Source organism: Aquarana catesbeiana, linkage group LG07, assembly GCF_042186555.1.
Source record: "Aquarana catesbeiana isolate 2022-GZ linkage group LG07, ASM4218655v1, whole genome shotgun sequence".
NCBI lineage: Eukaryota > Metazoa > Chordata > Amphibia > Anura > Ranidae > Aquarana > Aquarana catesbeiana.
In genome coordinates, this window is record NC_133330.1 from 240,166,734 (window position 1) to 240,183,154 (window position 16,421).

The window sequence follows — 16,421 nt, forward strand, 5'->3', positions numbered from 1 at the left end:
CACATTTAGCTTGTAAAACTTGGGGAATGTATGAACTGACATGGACTACCAAGTGGCCAACTTGCAAACTAAAATTGAGGTCTCATGGCAGAAAGTTTAAGATCCACTTACCACCCTGCAACAATGGTTTGCTGGAACAAGCCTGAGATCATAACAGTTGATGCTGCAAGAGCCGTATGTGGGACTTCTACAAGCCCAAATAGAGAAGGCTGCCCTGCTAAACCCAGACATGGCCTTAAAATGCACCCTAATCACCATGACTACACCCGAGTACATTTCCCTATTGTGGATTTGTTTGGGACCCAATGACAAATACATTGTCCATATTCTTGTTGAAAGTGGACACCACTTTTGGTAAGGAGCATCTTGGATGCAGGATGACTGTCTTATGAAGCTCCAAAAATAAAGGTTTTCAGGATAACGCCACCAGTTCAGAGACTGTGTTGCCAAATAAGAGCCCACAGCGACAATGGTGACTTGACTGGAAGGGGCAACATGCATAACTCCCTTAAGTAGCGAACAAGTGGCAGTGATACCAGCGGACGTTGAAAAAAAAGAATGCTAATGCTGACACCTGACCTTTAACTGTGCTTAAAGGGGTTGTAAACCCTCATGTTTTTTCACCTTAAACGCATCCTATGCATTAAAGGTGAAAAAACTTCTGTCACTGAGCAGCCCCCCATCCCTCCTTTTTCTCACCCGAGCCCGTTCGTTCCCACACCGGAGGTGCGCAAATCCTCTCAGGCCGGGTCTCAGCTCTTGATTGGATAGATTGATAGCAGCGCAGCCATTGGCTTCCACTGCAGTCAATCAAAACCAATAACGCGAGCGCCAGGGGGCATGGCCGAGTCCAGCATCCTGTGTCTATTGATGCAAATGCTGGATTTGGAAGCGTGCCCGCATGGTAACCCCCAGGGAGAGTGCTTCTCCTAGGGGGTTTTCAGATGCAGGGAGGAGCCGAGAGCGCCGCTGGGGGACCCCAGAAGACGATGATCAGGGCCACTCTGTGCAAAACGAACTGCAAAGTGGAGGCACGTATGATAAGTTTTTTTTTTAAACACAAGGGTTTTACAATCCCTTTAAGGCCAGCCCCTACTCTACCCAACCCTGGAGAAAGGCTAGAAGAGTAACTGAAAAAAGGAGCAGGGGCTTAGCCCAGGTGGTTTGCACTATGCAAAATAAGTTGTCCACATAGGATTTTAAATCTGACAGAACGTTACCGTGCCATTCTTGAACATTTTTCCAAGAACCCACTTTCCCCCAACATTGTCTTTCAACAGTCAGGCCATTAAAGCCAGCCACTGTAAACCAGGGTGATAAATGGATCCTTGAAACAGGTCTTCTTGGAGAGAGAGATGCCAAAGACAAACAATATCTGCAAACCATGACCTGCGAGGGCCAATTTGGAGCCAAGGTCACTGGAATCCCCTTGACTTCTATTTGGCATAGCAGTCGCAGACACAGTCTTACCAACAGGAGTGTAGCAATCCTTCGGGACTACCAATGTCTGCTGCATCTGCCCAAAGTGTCCCTTGTCCACGTTACAAACCTGTCCACCATTTAATTGAGATATGATGCCAGAAGATCAAAATCTGGCATTCCCTCATTACTGACATATTTGCTTAAAAAAAAAACTTCTGGGTGAATGACCCATTCTCTATGATCAGAGACAGTCTCCCTGGCAGTTTTCAACTCCTGATATTTATAAGGCAGACCAAGCTAAGACAAGGCACTTCCCAGTTTAGGATCCAGAACACTTCCAGTGCTGCTTGTGTACTCTCGGGCCTCTACAATCAAAAGCATACACAATGTCCATGGTGTGGTCTGATTGCACCCCATTGAGAGTGTCCCTCTGGGAAATTCATCCAATGAAGGTGCATCCATCGTATCAGCTGAAGTTTCAGTACATTGGCTGGAAACGTAGACTCCTCTGGGCACCGAGACCCTTGAGTGGACTGAGACTCATTACTCCTTTCCAGCCACGTAGGGTGGCATACACAGTTACTATTACCCCACATTGTTACTGGAAGGGAAAAACTTCCTAGCTAGTAGCAGAGCAGAGCCACCAAACCAAGGATGGCTTCATCAGGTGACCTACTTTTATTTTCCTTTCCAAAGGCAGGGAGATTTATTCCAATGTGACAGCATTCCGTGCTGTAAAATCTGACAGAACAAACACCTTGGCATGACTGGTATCAAAAATCATGCCCAAGTATTCCAGGCAAAGTGATGGAATCCACAAGGATTTCAACAGGTATAGGCTCCACCTAAAATTTCTTCAGAGCCAAAATGGTGATAAGTGGGATTACAATTCTGAGCAAGACTCCTCCTGTAACAGAAAGTGCCCCATGATTGGCAACCCTTAATACCTCAAAGCTGCTTACACTGCTACCAATGTTTCAAAGAACACCCAAAAGAATCCTGGCTAGACCCAAGGGCAAGGCTGTAAATGAATAGTGTTCCTCTATGACAGCAAAGTGCATCAACTTTCCTTTCCAAAATGGGCACATGCTAGAAAAACATCCTTGATAAACATGGATACCAGGAAGTCTCCCCAATGCGGTGGGAACAGGGATCAACACTACAGTGCCAGGAGTCTCTCAAGTGCCAGATGCAAGTCCGCTAGTCACAGAGGAGACAGGTGCAGGTTGGAGATGAAAAACATCTGTGGAGGCTACCAAAAGTTCCAAGGCTACATGTTGGCTAGCCCATTTGTCCAACACATTAGCAAGCCAAAAGTCCGCAGAATGGTCATTCCTCCACTTTGAGATCAACAGGAAGAAATCTTCTCCCTAGACTTGGACTGCCAGGGATGCTTGGCCTCTGAGGAGGTGAGGTTCTTCATGATCTCATCCAATTAATCGTCAAACAGTGTGAATGGCGTATCCACACCAACAACATTTAAGTCACAGAAGTCTACAGATGACTGCTGCAAAAGGCTGACAGCCTAGATCCCAGGGAACAGCTGGTACAGTTAAACTCTGTACCAGCTGTTCCCGAAAACCCACATAAACAAGTAAAATCTCATTCCTCCTTTAAACCCTTTTGAAAGAGTATTGCCCACTCTGTTAGGACTTTTGATACAAGAGCTGATGCTATAGCCGAATGCTAAAAAGATTACTGCCACCTAAGGAGCTTCCTCCACCTGAATAACTGTAGCTGTGTTTAAACAGTAAACTGGAATTTCTATCACATGTTTATTTATTTTATTTATTTATTTCAGGTACTTATATAGCGCCGTCAATTTACGCAGCGCTTTACATATATATATATATTCTACATTCACATCAGTCCCTATACCCTCAAGGAGCTTACAATCTAAGGTCCCTAACTCACATTCATACCTATACTAGGGCCGATTTAGACAGGATCCAATTAACCTACCAGCATGTCTTTGGAGTGTGGGAGGAAACCGGAGTACCCGGAGGAAACCCACGCAGACACAGGGAGAACATGCAAACTCCAGGCAGGTAGTGTCGTGGTCGGGATTCGAACCAGCGACCCTTCTTACTGCTAGGCGAGAGTGCTACCCATGTGAGAGACAACTACTTTTTAGTAAGCCCCTTCTCAAGTGGATAACGTACCAAAAAGTGCTGTTACAAAACCACTCCTTTTAGATAAAAAAATTAAAGTAAATAAAATATTCCCCCAAAAAAGGAGAAGTAAGGAAAACAAACTTTTGCAAAGTGCCTCAGCTTATGTATCCCAAAAGCTACTGCTGAGCAGGCACGGTTATATGTATCCCTGACCAACAATTAGCACCCACGCTAATGCCTTCTCTTGAAGTTAGAGGCGTGTTGTTCATCACTCCTTGAGGATGCTGAACTGCACAGGGGCATTCAATCCAAGGAACTAAGACCTTCAAAATGGCCACCAGAAAGTCCAGGGATTTGGATGACTCTGGTTTACCTGAGTGTTGGAGAGGGGAACCGAAGGAGAGATTAATGACAGTTGTTGTTGGCTTACGGGTATTGTAAAATGGCTCCCCTAAAGCCCCTTGCATTATCGTTCCACATTCGGAACAAAAATAGAAGACCCCTGTCCTGTATTCCATCCACAAATGCCTGGCTGCGCCCCCCAACATGTAACCCCTTTAATGAAACTAAAGCACAACAGTGCTGGATTAAGTATACTGGATTGGTAGACTCACAGCCCCAAATGCCCACCATTTCAGCAGATGGTGACCACATGGCCAGCAGAGGAGTGAAGGAAACATTGCCCCTTTAAACCTGCAGTAACTCCAAGCACCAGCAGCCTGTCACCCAGCTAGTCAATTACTTGAAGAAAAAAATAAAGGATTTTCAAAAAGAAAATCCATGCCTTAACCCCTTGACACTAGACAAATAAAGGTTTTGGTCATATTTGAGGAGTGGGTCTTGGCCACCAGCAAAGGCAGCCCCCTGGACGATGTTCTTGATTTTTTTTTTTTAATGCACCCAATGTCCTACACCTGCAGGTGGCGATATGCCCAGTCGCTCATTATCTAAGGTTGATCTATGTTCTCTTCTATGTGAAGAAAACTAATATTTGTTAAGACCATTAGTGGCACTTTTTTATATAATGTAAATTGTATTCAAGATTTGTAAAATTTAACATGAATAAAATAAAGACACAAATAATTTGATGATTTTTATTATTAAGTTTGGATGCAGTGACAAATGCATTGCAGTGCATTTTTAATGAATATAGCCAACAGCAGCTTAATTAAACAAAACTGATATATAAAAACTGTATACTAGAAAGTTTTTTTTATGGTCAGCTGGATAACACAGCTGTTTAACAGGTTATATAATTTCAAGTAATACTTTGGAACATATGTAACGGTTTTGTATCCTACAGCATGTGCAGTTGCTGGATAGGTATGCATTGGCCATAGTGCATGCAATCACCACAAGGCCTTGTTTGTATTCCAACAGCACCCAAACTGTGTTAAAGAGTCTTTGCAGAAATCACTAATCTTTTTAGTTGCAATGAGTACTGCCTGAAATTACTGAATGTGCCCAGATCAATCCTCTAACTCAGAAATGCATTCAAGGTGCCAAAAGTTATAAGCTGTTCATGTTCATTGACAGTAACCTCCCAATAGTATTAGGTTTTTATTATGTGCTCAATTTGAATTGGCTGGTGACAGGTGCACCTTAAATGAAACCTCTAGTATTTCAAGCTTTGTAAACCACCTCTGGGATTTTTTAGCAGGTAAATCAAGGTGACCAAACATACACTATATTACCAAAAGTATTGGGACGCCTGCCTTTACACGCACATGAACTTTAATGGCATCCCAGTCTTAGTCCATAACAGCTTCAGCTCTTCTGGGAAGGCTGTCCACAAAGTTTTGGAGTGGGTCTTTGGGTATGTTTGACCATTCTTCCAGAAGGGCATCTGTGAGGTCAAGCGCTGACATGGACAAGAAAGCCTGGCTTGCAGTCTCCACTATAATTTAAAAGGTGTTCTATTGAGTTGAGCTCAGGACTCTGTGCAGGCCAGTCAAGTTCTTCCACCCAAAATTCACTCATCTATGTGTCTTTATAGACCTTGTTTGTGCACTGGTGTGCAGTCATGTTGGAACAGGAAGGGGCCATTTCCAAACTGTTCCCACAAAGTTGGGAGCATAAAATTGTCCAAAATCTTTTGGTATGCTGACTCCTTAAGTGTTCCCTTCACTGGAACCAAGGGGCAAAGCCCAACCACTAACCCCCCCCCACCACCACCAAATCATTTGGACCAGTGCACAAACCAAGGTCCATAAAGACATGGATGTGCGAGTTTGGGGTGGAGGAACTTGACTGGCCTGCACAGAACCTGGACCTCAACCCAATAGAACACCTTTGAGATGAATGAGAGCAGGTACTGCGAGCCAGGCCTTCTCGTCCACATCAGTGCCTGACCTCACAAATGCGATTCTGGAAGAATGGGCAAACATTCCCATAGACACACACCTGAACCTTGTGGACAGCCTTCCCATAAGAGTTGAAGCCGTTATTGCTGCAAAGGGTGGGTCAACTCAATAGTGAACCCCACAGACCAAGGATGTCGGATGGGAAGGTGGCAACAGGGCAACTCACTGATTAAATTTAAACCGGATCATCAGGAGCCAAAATTTGAACAGTGTATGGCCAGCTTTAGATATAATTAGCGTTTGGGTTTGCCAGTTTCATGCTTACTACCAGTCAGGGAGACCACTTATCACATTTACGCTTAATATAGTGTTTTAGGTTTCAAGGCTCCTGGCAGAGCTGTAGGAGATATGTGCAGGCAACTGGAGTATCTGCTACAACAACCCAGAAGCAGTTACTAAGCTCACTGATGCCACAGATATGCGTTAGCATCAATTCACAAAAGACTAACACCTAGTTTCACATCTGTGCATTATTTGCTAATGTATTGATTACATTTTTTCCCTGTACAATAAATATTTTACTGAATTGATCTGCTGAATTTACCACATGCATATTCTCTATTTTAAAGAAGTAATAATCACACTATTTTTGCTCCTAAAAATCTTAACTTCTGGCTGCCATTATTGCAAGTTCCTACAAGTTGTTAGAAATTTCATCATATGAATCACTCATCTCTTTGATTAATAAAGCATAATTAGTGGGCTGGACTTATCAAAAACATCTAAAATAGCAATTTTGTTGCCCCTGGCAACCAGACCTTCCCTTTCCCCTCACATACTGCACTTTGGAAAAAAAAAAAATCAACGAAAATCATGCTGTTGCTATGGGCATCAGTTTCCCCTGATAACCAAAGTCCTTTGATATTGCTAATCATTAAAAGCACACTGAACACTACTTCAAGCACTACTAAAAAAGTAATCTGCATTTGGCATAGAATGAGCTTTGTGGGGAAATGTATGGAGAAATGTGTGCACTGTGCCCATGGCCTACCATAAATACAACCTTCTGAGACAGTAGTTAACATTAAAGCTTATGAATACAGACCCAATGGCCCAATGCAAAAGATCCTTCATAATCAACTATTCTACAAGTTTCAATCTGCAGTTAGTGAAATCTCAGCTTTTAGAGCTCGCTCACACCATATCTGCATTAAAAAAAGTGATGGGAAACCAGATTTCACTTGCAGAGACATCAGTTTACATGCACATTGACATCAGTTTTCAGGTGTGTCAGTTATGTGCCCTTTTCACACAATGTCACATCACTTTTTTCCCCCCCTGTGCAAAAAACTGCATACATGTTGCAGATTCCTGTGCAGAAAAAAATCTGCACATTGTGGTGTGAACAGGGCACATAGAGAGCCATTGCTCTTTTAAGCCCGTGCAGAAAAAATGACGTTACTGCACCATGGTGTGAATGAGGCCTTAATCCGGCATTTTTCTGATCAGCTGATGACAGTTTGCTTTACATAAATATACCACAGCATCTTAATAAAAAGGACCAGATACTATGCTATAGCGGCTTATGGCAATCACTGGACAAAGGGTTATATTGAACATATAGCCATTCATTTACTAAAAGGGGAGTGCAAAATCTGATGTAGTGCTGCATAAAAGGTTGTTTGGTCAAAGCCCAATTGAAGAAGCTAAATTTAGAAGCCGATTGGCTACCACACACAGCTGCACCAGATTTTGAACGCTCCACTTTTAGTAAATCAACACCATAGTATTTATGAAAAGGACAACTGAGCCGTGCAGAAAAACATCAGTGATAAACCGTGTTTAAATTGTCAAATGTGGCCCTAAAAGCAACTTGCCTTCACATTTTTAGGAAAGTACCAAAATAAACAATTAATATTGCTGCTATACTGTATATAAAAGATATAAAACATCTCTGAACTAAACATGGGTAATGAAATGAATTTTATTCTACATTAACAATCTACCCAAATCCAAACCCTCAATTTTTGAGTGGAAGCATATGTGACAAAATTGTATTTATGCAACTTAGCCCAAGAAGTGAAAAAAAGGAAAAAAACAAAAAAAAAACCAAAAACACAAAAATACCAATTGCATCAAGTTAGTATATATACTGTAAGTGCCTAGGACAAATCAGAGTGCTGCCACCTAGATAATGCCAGGTTGTCAGCTAACCTGCGTCTGAGTCACTGCTATCTGAAGAGCTGGAATCGCTGCTGCTATCCGATGTGGATGAAGAGCTGCTGCTGCTGCTTTCACTTAATCGACTTGGTCCTCCAATCACCTGAGGCACAGCTGTGGCTTCACCTGTGTGACCGGACACAAAACAGAATGATAGTGTATGGCGCTCTACATACTAAAACATATTTAAAAAAAAAAATGGTGTTGAATCTTTAATATTAACTGTGTGCAATAAGAAATGTTCAGACAACAGCAAATTGGTGGACAAATCAGTCATTTCCAAGCAGAAATAAAAGAAGCAGATGAGAATCAAAATGTAATAATCTGCTTGAATAGGTCTGTATGGATGTTCTGCAGGAGATTAGGAGAATGTCCATGGGGCATAGTAACAGTCTTTATGCTCCTTCAGGAAATCGGGGATATAGTGCAACTGGTCAAAGCTGTGCACCTGCCTGTCACTTTACAAGGTGGGATCACATGCAGGCTCTTATTGTCGGATGAGGTGGGTCATGTCAGTACAGACAAGGCAAGATGGGCAGCTTCTCTGTTCCTATTCTGCTGGTAAACGGACATTCAGAGGCAGTTGGATGCTTTTTTCAGCTGCCCCTGAACTCATCCAATATGGGGGAAAAAAGGAGAAAGAAGGATAAAAAGGAGAGAAAAAAGGGGAAAAAAAAAAAAAAAAAAAAAAAGGGGGGGGGGGAACAAGAGGAAGGAACGGGGGGAATTGGGAGGGACTGAGGAGGGCTTTCTCCTCAGTCCCTCCCAATTCCCCCCGTTCCTTCCTCTTGTTCCCCCCCCCCCCTTTTTTTTTTTTTTCCTTTTTTCTCTCCTTTTTATCCTTCTTTCTCCTTTTTCCCCCATTTCCCCTTCCCCTCTTTTGGTTCTTTCCTTTCCTCCCCTCCCCCCTTTTTTTCCCCCCTTTCTTTTCTTCCCTTTCTTCTTTATCTTCTTTTATCCTGACCCTACACACCCGGGTGGTTCTTTTGTTTAGTAGAACCCTAAGTGCATACTTTTTATACTTCTATTTTTTCATAATAGAATCTTTTTAAGTGCCTCCCTGGCCCGCCCCCGGGGGAACGCCTCTCTAGGGCGTCTCACAGTATCACTCCAAACCCTTTGCCGGGTATAGGCTGGTGAGTGCAATATATAACTAAAGATTACTTTCTCCAATATTAAATGTGTGTTCCCTATGTTACATGTGTTTTTTCCATTCGAAGTGTGTTCTGCAATGTTTATACTTTATTCTTTTAATTTCATTTTATAGAATATGTACTAATAGACGCCTCCTGAAGAAGCGGCTGTGTACCGCGAAACTGTAGAGGTTACGTCTGCAAGTATCATATAACTTGCCTCCATATATCTGTGTGGGCATTATCTATACAATTTGATTGTCAATGTTGCTGTAACAATTAATTTATGTGATTTGTTATGGTTTATACACTGTGTCCTTTATGGGACTTTTTAATACCTTTTTTTGAATAAAACAAAAATCTTTTAATATCTGTGTTCATTTCTCTTTGGTACCGTAATAGTCCTAAAATCTCCGAAAGGGTTAGGACCCAATTGGAGAGGTCCCTGTTGTCTCCCCTTTCAATTCTATTTTGTATTATTCACGTAAAGGATGATGGTGCCTATTAACGATATTATACCCTACCCTTCTAACCATGTGGCCAACCCTTGAATATTATGTGTACATGTACAAAGGTTCGTTTAATGTCGTTTTTAGGCAGTTGAGTTTAGAGGCCTTTTTTAGAAAGCAAAAAAATGAGTTCAGACGCTGAGTTTAGAGACATTTAAAGCGCCAAACACTTCTAAACGTGACTAAACGCGTCTAAACGCAGTAACTCGCATTTAGCCGTGTTTCATTTACAGGCGTTTTTCATTTTTGGCTATTTAAAAAAAAAAAAAAAAAAAAAATTTTTTTTTCAAACACTTCTGAATGCAAACACAGCATGTAAACGCGGCAAAATGGACGTTTTAAACGTGGGTTACTATCTGTCATGTTAAATCGTTCAGGAGAGGTTGTAAAAACGTCCCGTGTACATTAGGTCTAACAAACCTGCTCAGTGTCATTTGTAGGTCACTGGGGCTCAATTACCTTACCTAAGGCCCCATTCCAGCTTAATCCAAGTTTAATGCTGGCTACATGATTAAAACCATGTGCAATCTACCAAGGTAGGATGCTGCTAAAATTTTTAGTAGAAAAGAGTTAGCCTTTTAAAAAAAAAAAAAAAAAAAAAAACTATGCACATCAGTGTATAAAAGACATACAGACCTGAGATTTTAGCCTTCTTAGCAAAGTTCAGTTGTCCACTAACATCCTGAAGTCTCTTCTCAAGTTTCTGTTTCTTTTCCTTATTCAGCTCATCCTTTGATTTTAAGGGTTTTTCCGCTATAAATAAAATGCATTTTTTTTTTACTGTTAAATAAGCAAACACTGCAAGTCATCCTACAATTATTTGAAACCAGAATACATCTGTCTAATGTAACAGTATAGTAATAACAGTTGCATGCCAATTCCTGGAAGATCCGTTTTTGAATGTGATAATGGAGTTTTCGATCGGCAGTTCACAAAGACTAACCAATATTGTGCTACCAATTCACTTCACAAAAAAAAAAAAAAAAAAAAAGAAGAAGGGGAATACTTTGAAGTGCACTTTTCGGATTAAAAAGAAAAAATGAAATTCATAACATTGCTTCTCAATTTCTACACCTCACACAGGTTCAAGTTTGGCAGCTTTATTCCAGCAGCCATTACATACCATTTGATTTTTTTGGTTTCTTCCTCAGGATAATCGCAACATATTTTTCCAAGCTTCTTAAGGTAGATGGTTTCAAGGTTTCAAAATCTATTTCAATTTCATGAGGATTAGATTCTTTTAGGGAAGGCTCCCTAGACTGGATGATGTGCACAATACGAGACAGTTTTTCCCCTGGCAATTTATTGATGTCCAAGCTTAACTGTCTCTTTTCATCATAACTCATAGGTTTAGCATCGTCTTCATCTTCTGAAACAGCCAACTTCCTTTTTTTGTTCTTGGAATCACTTTAAACATAAAAGAATTATCACAAGTTAAAACTTCTAAAATGAATTCTCCACTTAAAGCAAGCTGTAATACACTCATATGTATTACAATTCAATCAAAGATGTAAAAGATCTATAACCCATTTATGGATTAAGAAATGTATTTTTAAATAGTACATTAATCTGTATCTATTAGGCACCATGCACACTGGCATTTAGCCCCGATACAGGAGGCATCGGGATTTAGGCAGAAGGTACAGATGCACTGTCTAGCCTAGAACCCTGCTGCCAACACAAAAAAACTTAGGGCTTAATAGTGCACTTAGTTGTACTAACATTTAGGACAGTATTCACCCAGGGACAAATGTCCAGAACACAGACTTCTTGCATCTTGGGCATTCTCCCCATGGAACATTCTGGCATAAACATTAGTACCGGTAGGTACAGCGTTTAAGACCAGTCCACCGGCAGCAGCTGCAAGCCTCACAAAGTTTCACCAGTAGTGGGGCTGGGCAGTGGGGATTTACCCTGCTATAAACATCTGTACATCAACATCCACATTGGGGGAAGAAGCAGCAGCACTGTAAGTCAGTCAAGCTTTACTGCATTGCACAGTGATATTACAATGAACAAAATCAAGCTGATCAGAGGAGAGCACCGAGGTGCCCTTATTAATAAGCTGCTGTCCCTTTCCTATTGAAGAACAGTCTTAAAAAATTGTATTGCCGTGATTGCAGTGAAAACAGCCCATCTGTACCTGCTTTGTGACTGGTAGGGGTATCTGAATCACAAAACCAGATGAACAGTATTACAAATGCACTGTCAGATAATCGTTCACAGGATTTGTATTTCAACTGTGTAGCATGCAATTTGCCTATACCTCCTGTTTGAACACATTGTTGTCTGTCTGTAATGCGGATATGAAGACTGTAAAATTAATCCAAAAAAAAAAAAAAAAAAAAAAGTCTGGTATTCTAACTTCAGATGTTATATTTGGGTCAGTGACTTACAACCTAGTGGGACCAAGCACCTAGCATTTACAGAAGGTTAATAAAAGAAGAAAAAATTGCATTCTCCAATACTTTATCTATGTGTAATAAAAGAGAGAACAGCAAATCCTAAAACCCTTTTTACCCCTAATGTAGGGAATGCATTAAAGGGATTATAAAGAAAAATGAAAAAAGAAAACATCTCTTTGCTTACCTAATCTATGCAATGGAATTGCAGAGTGGCCCCGATCTTCTTCTCAGGTCCCCCCGCTGGCGCTCCTGGCTCCTCCTCTCTGTCCAGTGCCCCCATGGGAAGCCGCTTCCCGTGGGGGCACTCGTGCGTGTTAGCTTCCGAGCCCCGCTGCTGCATTCATTGACAGCAGGACTCAGCCCCGCTCCCTCATCACTGGAGTTGATTGACAGAAGCGGGAGCCAATGACTGCTATCAATCTGCCCAATGAGGAGGAAGACAGCGTCGGGAGGATCGGATTGGGCTCAGTTATGAATAAGGGGGCTGGGGGGGATCCTACAGCAGAGAAGGTATTTCACCTTAATGCATTAAAGTGATTGTAAAGGCTCTTTTTTTTTGTTTTAAAACATACATGTTCTACTTACCTCCTCTGTGCAGTAGGTTTTGCACAAAGCAGCCCAGATCCTCCTCTTCTCAGGTCCCTCTTTGCTGCTCCTAGCCCCTCCCTCCCATCAAGTGCCCCCACAGTCAGCAGCTTCCTATGGGGGCACACGAACCAAGTCACAGCTCTGTGTGTCCATTCAGACACGGGACTCCGGCCCCAACCCCTCTCTTCCCCGATTGGCTGACTGGCTTTAATTGACAGAAACAGGAGCCAATGGCACTGCTGCTTTGGCCTGGCTAATCAGGAGGAGTGTCCCAGACAGCTTAGACATTGCTGTAGAGAGATGGGGCTCAGGTAAGTAATTAGGGGGCGCTGGGGAGGCTGCTACATGCAAAAGGTTTTTTATCCTAATACATAGAATGCATGAAGATAAAAAACCTGCCTTTACAACTCCTTTAAAAGGTAAAAAAGCTTTGAGGTTTCAGAACCACTTTAAAGTAAAAAAAAAAATTTAGATTTAGAACCACTTTAATATCAGTGTTTGAACCATTCAGTAATCAACTAAAACAATTCTTATTGCCATCATGTGTACATTTCAAAGAAACACATGCAAAAGCAGATATTAATATTTATAAGATGACTTCTCAAGTCCCATGCTGGGCTGAAAGTAAACACCATGCCTTACTTCACAGATTTCTTCTTTACTTCCTTTCGTTTCCTTTTCTTTTTTGCTTTTTGGCTGTCCTTCTTCGTTATCTTTCGTTTTTTCTTGCCTTTATTTTTTTTTTCTCTCTTCTGTTTCTTTACACTCTTCTTGGGAATGGGAACAGCTCCTTTGGTTAAAGTCTTAAGTTGCTCTTGTACCATTTTCAGCTGATAATTGAGAAGCAAAGCAGTTAAGGTGTTTGTTAGCAGGGGCGTTGCTAGGGGGTGGCTTTTGGGGCTATAGCCCCGAATCTGAGGCCAATAGCCCCGAGTCTCTGCAGGGGTCCTCAAGGGGAGGGGAGGCTCTCTGGGGAACCTTATGTAAGTGGGGGGCTCTCTGGGGACCCTGATATAAGGGAGAGGCTCTCTGGGAACCCTGATTTTAGGGCCTAGGCTCTCTAGGGACCCATATTTAAAAGGGAGAGGATCTCTGGGAACCCTGACGTAAGTGGGGGGCCCTCTGGGTACCCTGATGGAAGGGGGAGGCTCTCTGAGGACTCTGATGTAAGGAGGAGGCTCTCTGGGGACCCTGATGTAAGGTGATGTAAGGGGGGGCTCTCTGGGGACCCTGATGTAAGTGGGGGGCTCTCTGGGAATATATATATATATATATATATATATATATATATATATATATATACACATATACATACACACATATATTACTGTATATACATGTGTATGCCCGCCCAAGCGTATGCCTTTCTTTACTACGCTGCTATGGGCTCTAGCCCCAGATCTTTTGTAGACCTAGCAACGCCCCTGTTTGTTAGTATAATGATGAAGACGCATAAATTATTCAATTACAATAACCTACTAAGAGTATGAGATTTAAAAGAACCTCTCAGCTACCGTATATACTCCAGTATAAAGTCGAGTTTTTCAGCACATTTTTTGTGCTGAAAATGCCCCCCCGGCTTATGCTCAAGTCAAGCACTTTTCTGCAGCAGAGAATGACATTTGCCGAACCGACTTTGGGGCTCCGTATCTCGGGGCCACTTGGTGCTAGGAACCCCAAATTTGGTGTGCAAATTTGGTGTGCAAACCCAGTGGAACTAGCACTTTAACATATCCAAAGCTGGGCCCAGTGGCCCAGAGATACGGGGCCCCAAATTTGGTTTGGAAAATTAGTGTTTGACATTTTCCAAACCGATTTTGGGGCCCCGTATCTCGGGGTCACTTGGTGCTAGGAACCCCAGCTTTGGATATGTTGTAGTGCTAGTTCCACTGGGTTTGCACACCATACTTGGGGTTCCTAGTGGCCTCGAGATACGGGGCCCCAAAATCAGTCAACTGTGTCCATCTGCAGCAATGTAATTTCGGGACCCTTTGGGTCCAGAGACCCCAAATTTTGGCTGCAGCTAGGGGACATTTAGGAACCCTTAACTACCGAGTTCGAAGTTCGGGGGACCTATGGCTGCAAGTGGGCACAGTGAAGCATGAAATGGGCACAGTGAGGCTGCAAATGGGGATTGTTGACCCTCTTTTCCACTTACAGTAGCTGCGCATTGCTCACCCTAGGCTTATACTCGAGTCATTAAGTTTTCCCAGTTTTTTGTGGTGAAATTAGGTGCCTCGGCTTATATTCGGGTCAGCTTATACTCGAGTATATATGGTAATTTTAAGTTCAAAGTCCATCGTTATTTTTTCCATTTAATCTGTGCTTTAAAAAAAATTATTATTATTAATACACTTAGCTTTGGTCGCTCTTTCCCTGAGATCAGCCCCAGTGTTAAATTATGCCCAGTTTCAGTGAATCCACACCCTGGGTATGATGGTATGAAAGCCTAACTTTTGGCTGCATTAAAAAAATATATATTTTTGCGCCTCCTTAACCGATTAAGCATAGGATGCTTTAACAGTATTACTTTTCTTAATCAGCGGTCCAAAAGTCTTCTCAATTGTCAGTTCCAGTTGTGACAACTAGCATAGGTCCCAACTGTCCCTGATTTCGAGGGACTGTCCCTGATTTGGCACAAAGTCCCTCTGACCCACTTTCCTCCTCATTTGTCCCTCATTTTGGTCTGATCTATATAGTTGTATGTAAAATGCACAGTTTTATCTTTCAAAACGTGAATCACAGTGCTAAACCTTTCATCCAATTTCTAAATTGCTGCATTTGTAAATGTCAAAAGGCAGTATAAATAGTAGTGGTAGAAAAAACACTTGTGGGTTTAACTAATATATTTTTTGTAAATCTCCTTTAAGGGGGCTTGGCAGGGGTTGTGTCCTATGCCTACATACTTTTGACAATAGGTGTCCCTCATTCCCATCTCAAAAAGTTGGAAGGTATGCAACTAGTCTCCAGATGTCACTTTTTTTGCTAGTCTCTGAACAATGTTGACAGGGCAGTAAGCCTCTCATTGATATTCTCACGTACAATGCAGAACCACTGACCCCCACTGATCCTGCATTGACATGATTTAGATTAAGTGCCAGCCCAAATTTAAGTGCAGGTTTAGGCAAGTACTGCCACTAGTTTTGTTTTCTAAATTTTACATGTCCAGTTTAAAGGAAAACACACACACACACCTGCTCTTGCAAAAGAGCTAGCTGCTTTGACCTCTCAGCTTCAGAATCAGAAGAAGAAGAGGAGGAACTTGTACTGCTGCTTTCACTGGAAGAGGTCTTGTATGGATTTTGAGTTGTAGCATCTACAGGTTCATCAGGGATTTTTGCAAATAAGGTCTCAAAAACATCCTGAAATGAAATACACAATTAACCATTAAAATGTTAAAGAGCATTTCAGGTAAACTAAGAAAGGTCTTTACTGTTCTCCCTAAACCGAGGCTCCCAATAAACTCATCCATTCATTTCTAAATACAACATTTCATGATGCACGATACCTCTAGCACTAGTAATACTATCTGCTCCTTCTTCATTTGGGGAAAAAAGGACCAACTTAAAATTCCCCCTAAAAAACAAAAAAAAAAAAACCCTCCAGTTACCACTACAGACGGTGGGGTAGGCGGTCCCCAATTCCAAGCTTTTTACACTGCAGCGCAATTAGTAAATTAACTGACTTGACTGGTTGTTTCCTGACCAACCCATGCCTTGTTTGAAAC

General features: G+C 41.9%; 1 protein-coding gene across 1 annotated transcript in view; it reads right to left on the reverse strand.

Annotated features, from left to right (window-relative positions):
- BRDT (bromodomain testis associated) overlaps positions 1-16,421 on the reverse strand; it is a 225,683-nt gene that overhangs the window by 106,501 nt on the left and 102,761 nt on the right. The window contains exons 8-12 of the mRNA XM_073593152.1: positions 15,889-16,056; positions 13,337-13,524; positions 10,825-11,108; positions 10,338-10,454; positions 8,054-8,185 (exon numbers count right to left, since the gene is read on the reverse strand). Coding sequence (XP_073449253.1) covers positions 8,054-8,185; positions 10,338-10,454; positions 10,825-11,108; positions 13,337-13,524; positions 15,889-16,056 — 889 coding nt within the window. The remainder of the gene's footprint in view (positions 1-8,053; positions 8,186-10,337; positions 10,455-10,824; positions 11,109-13,336; positions 13,525-15,888; positions 16,057-16,421) is intronic.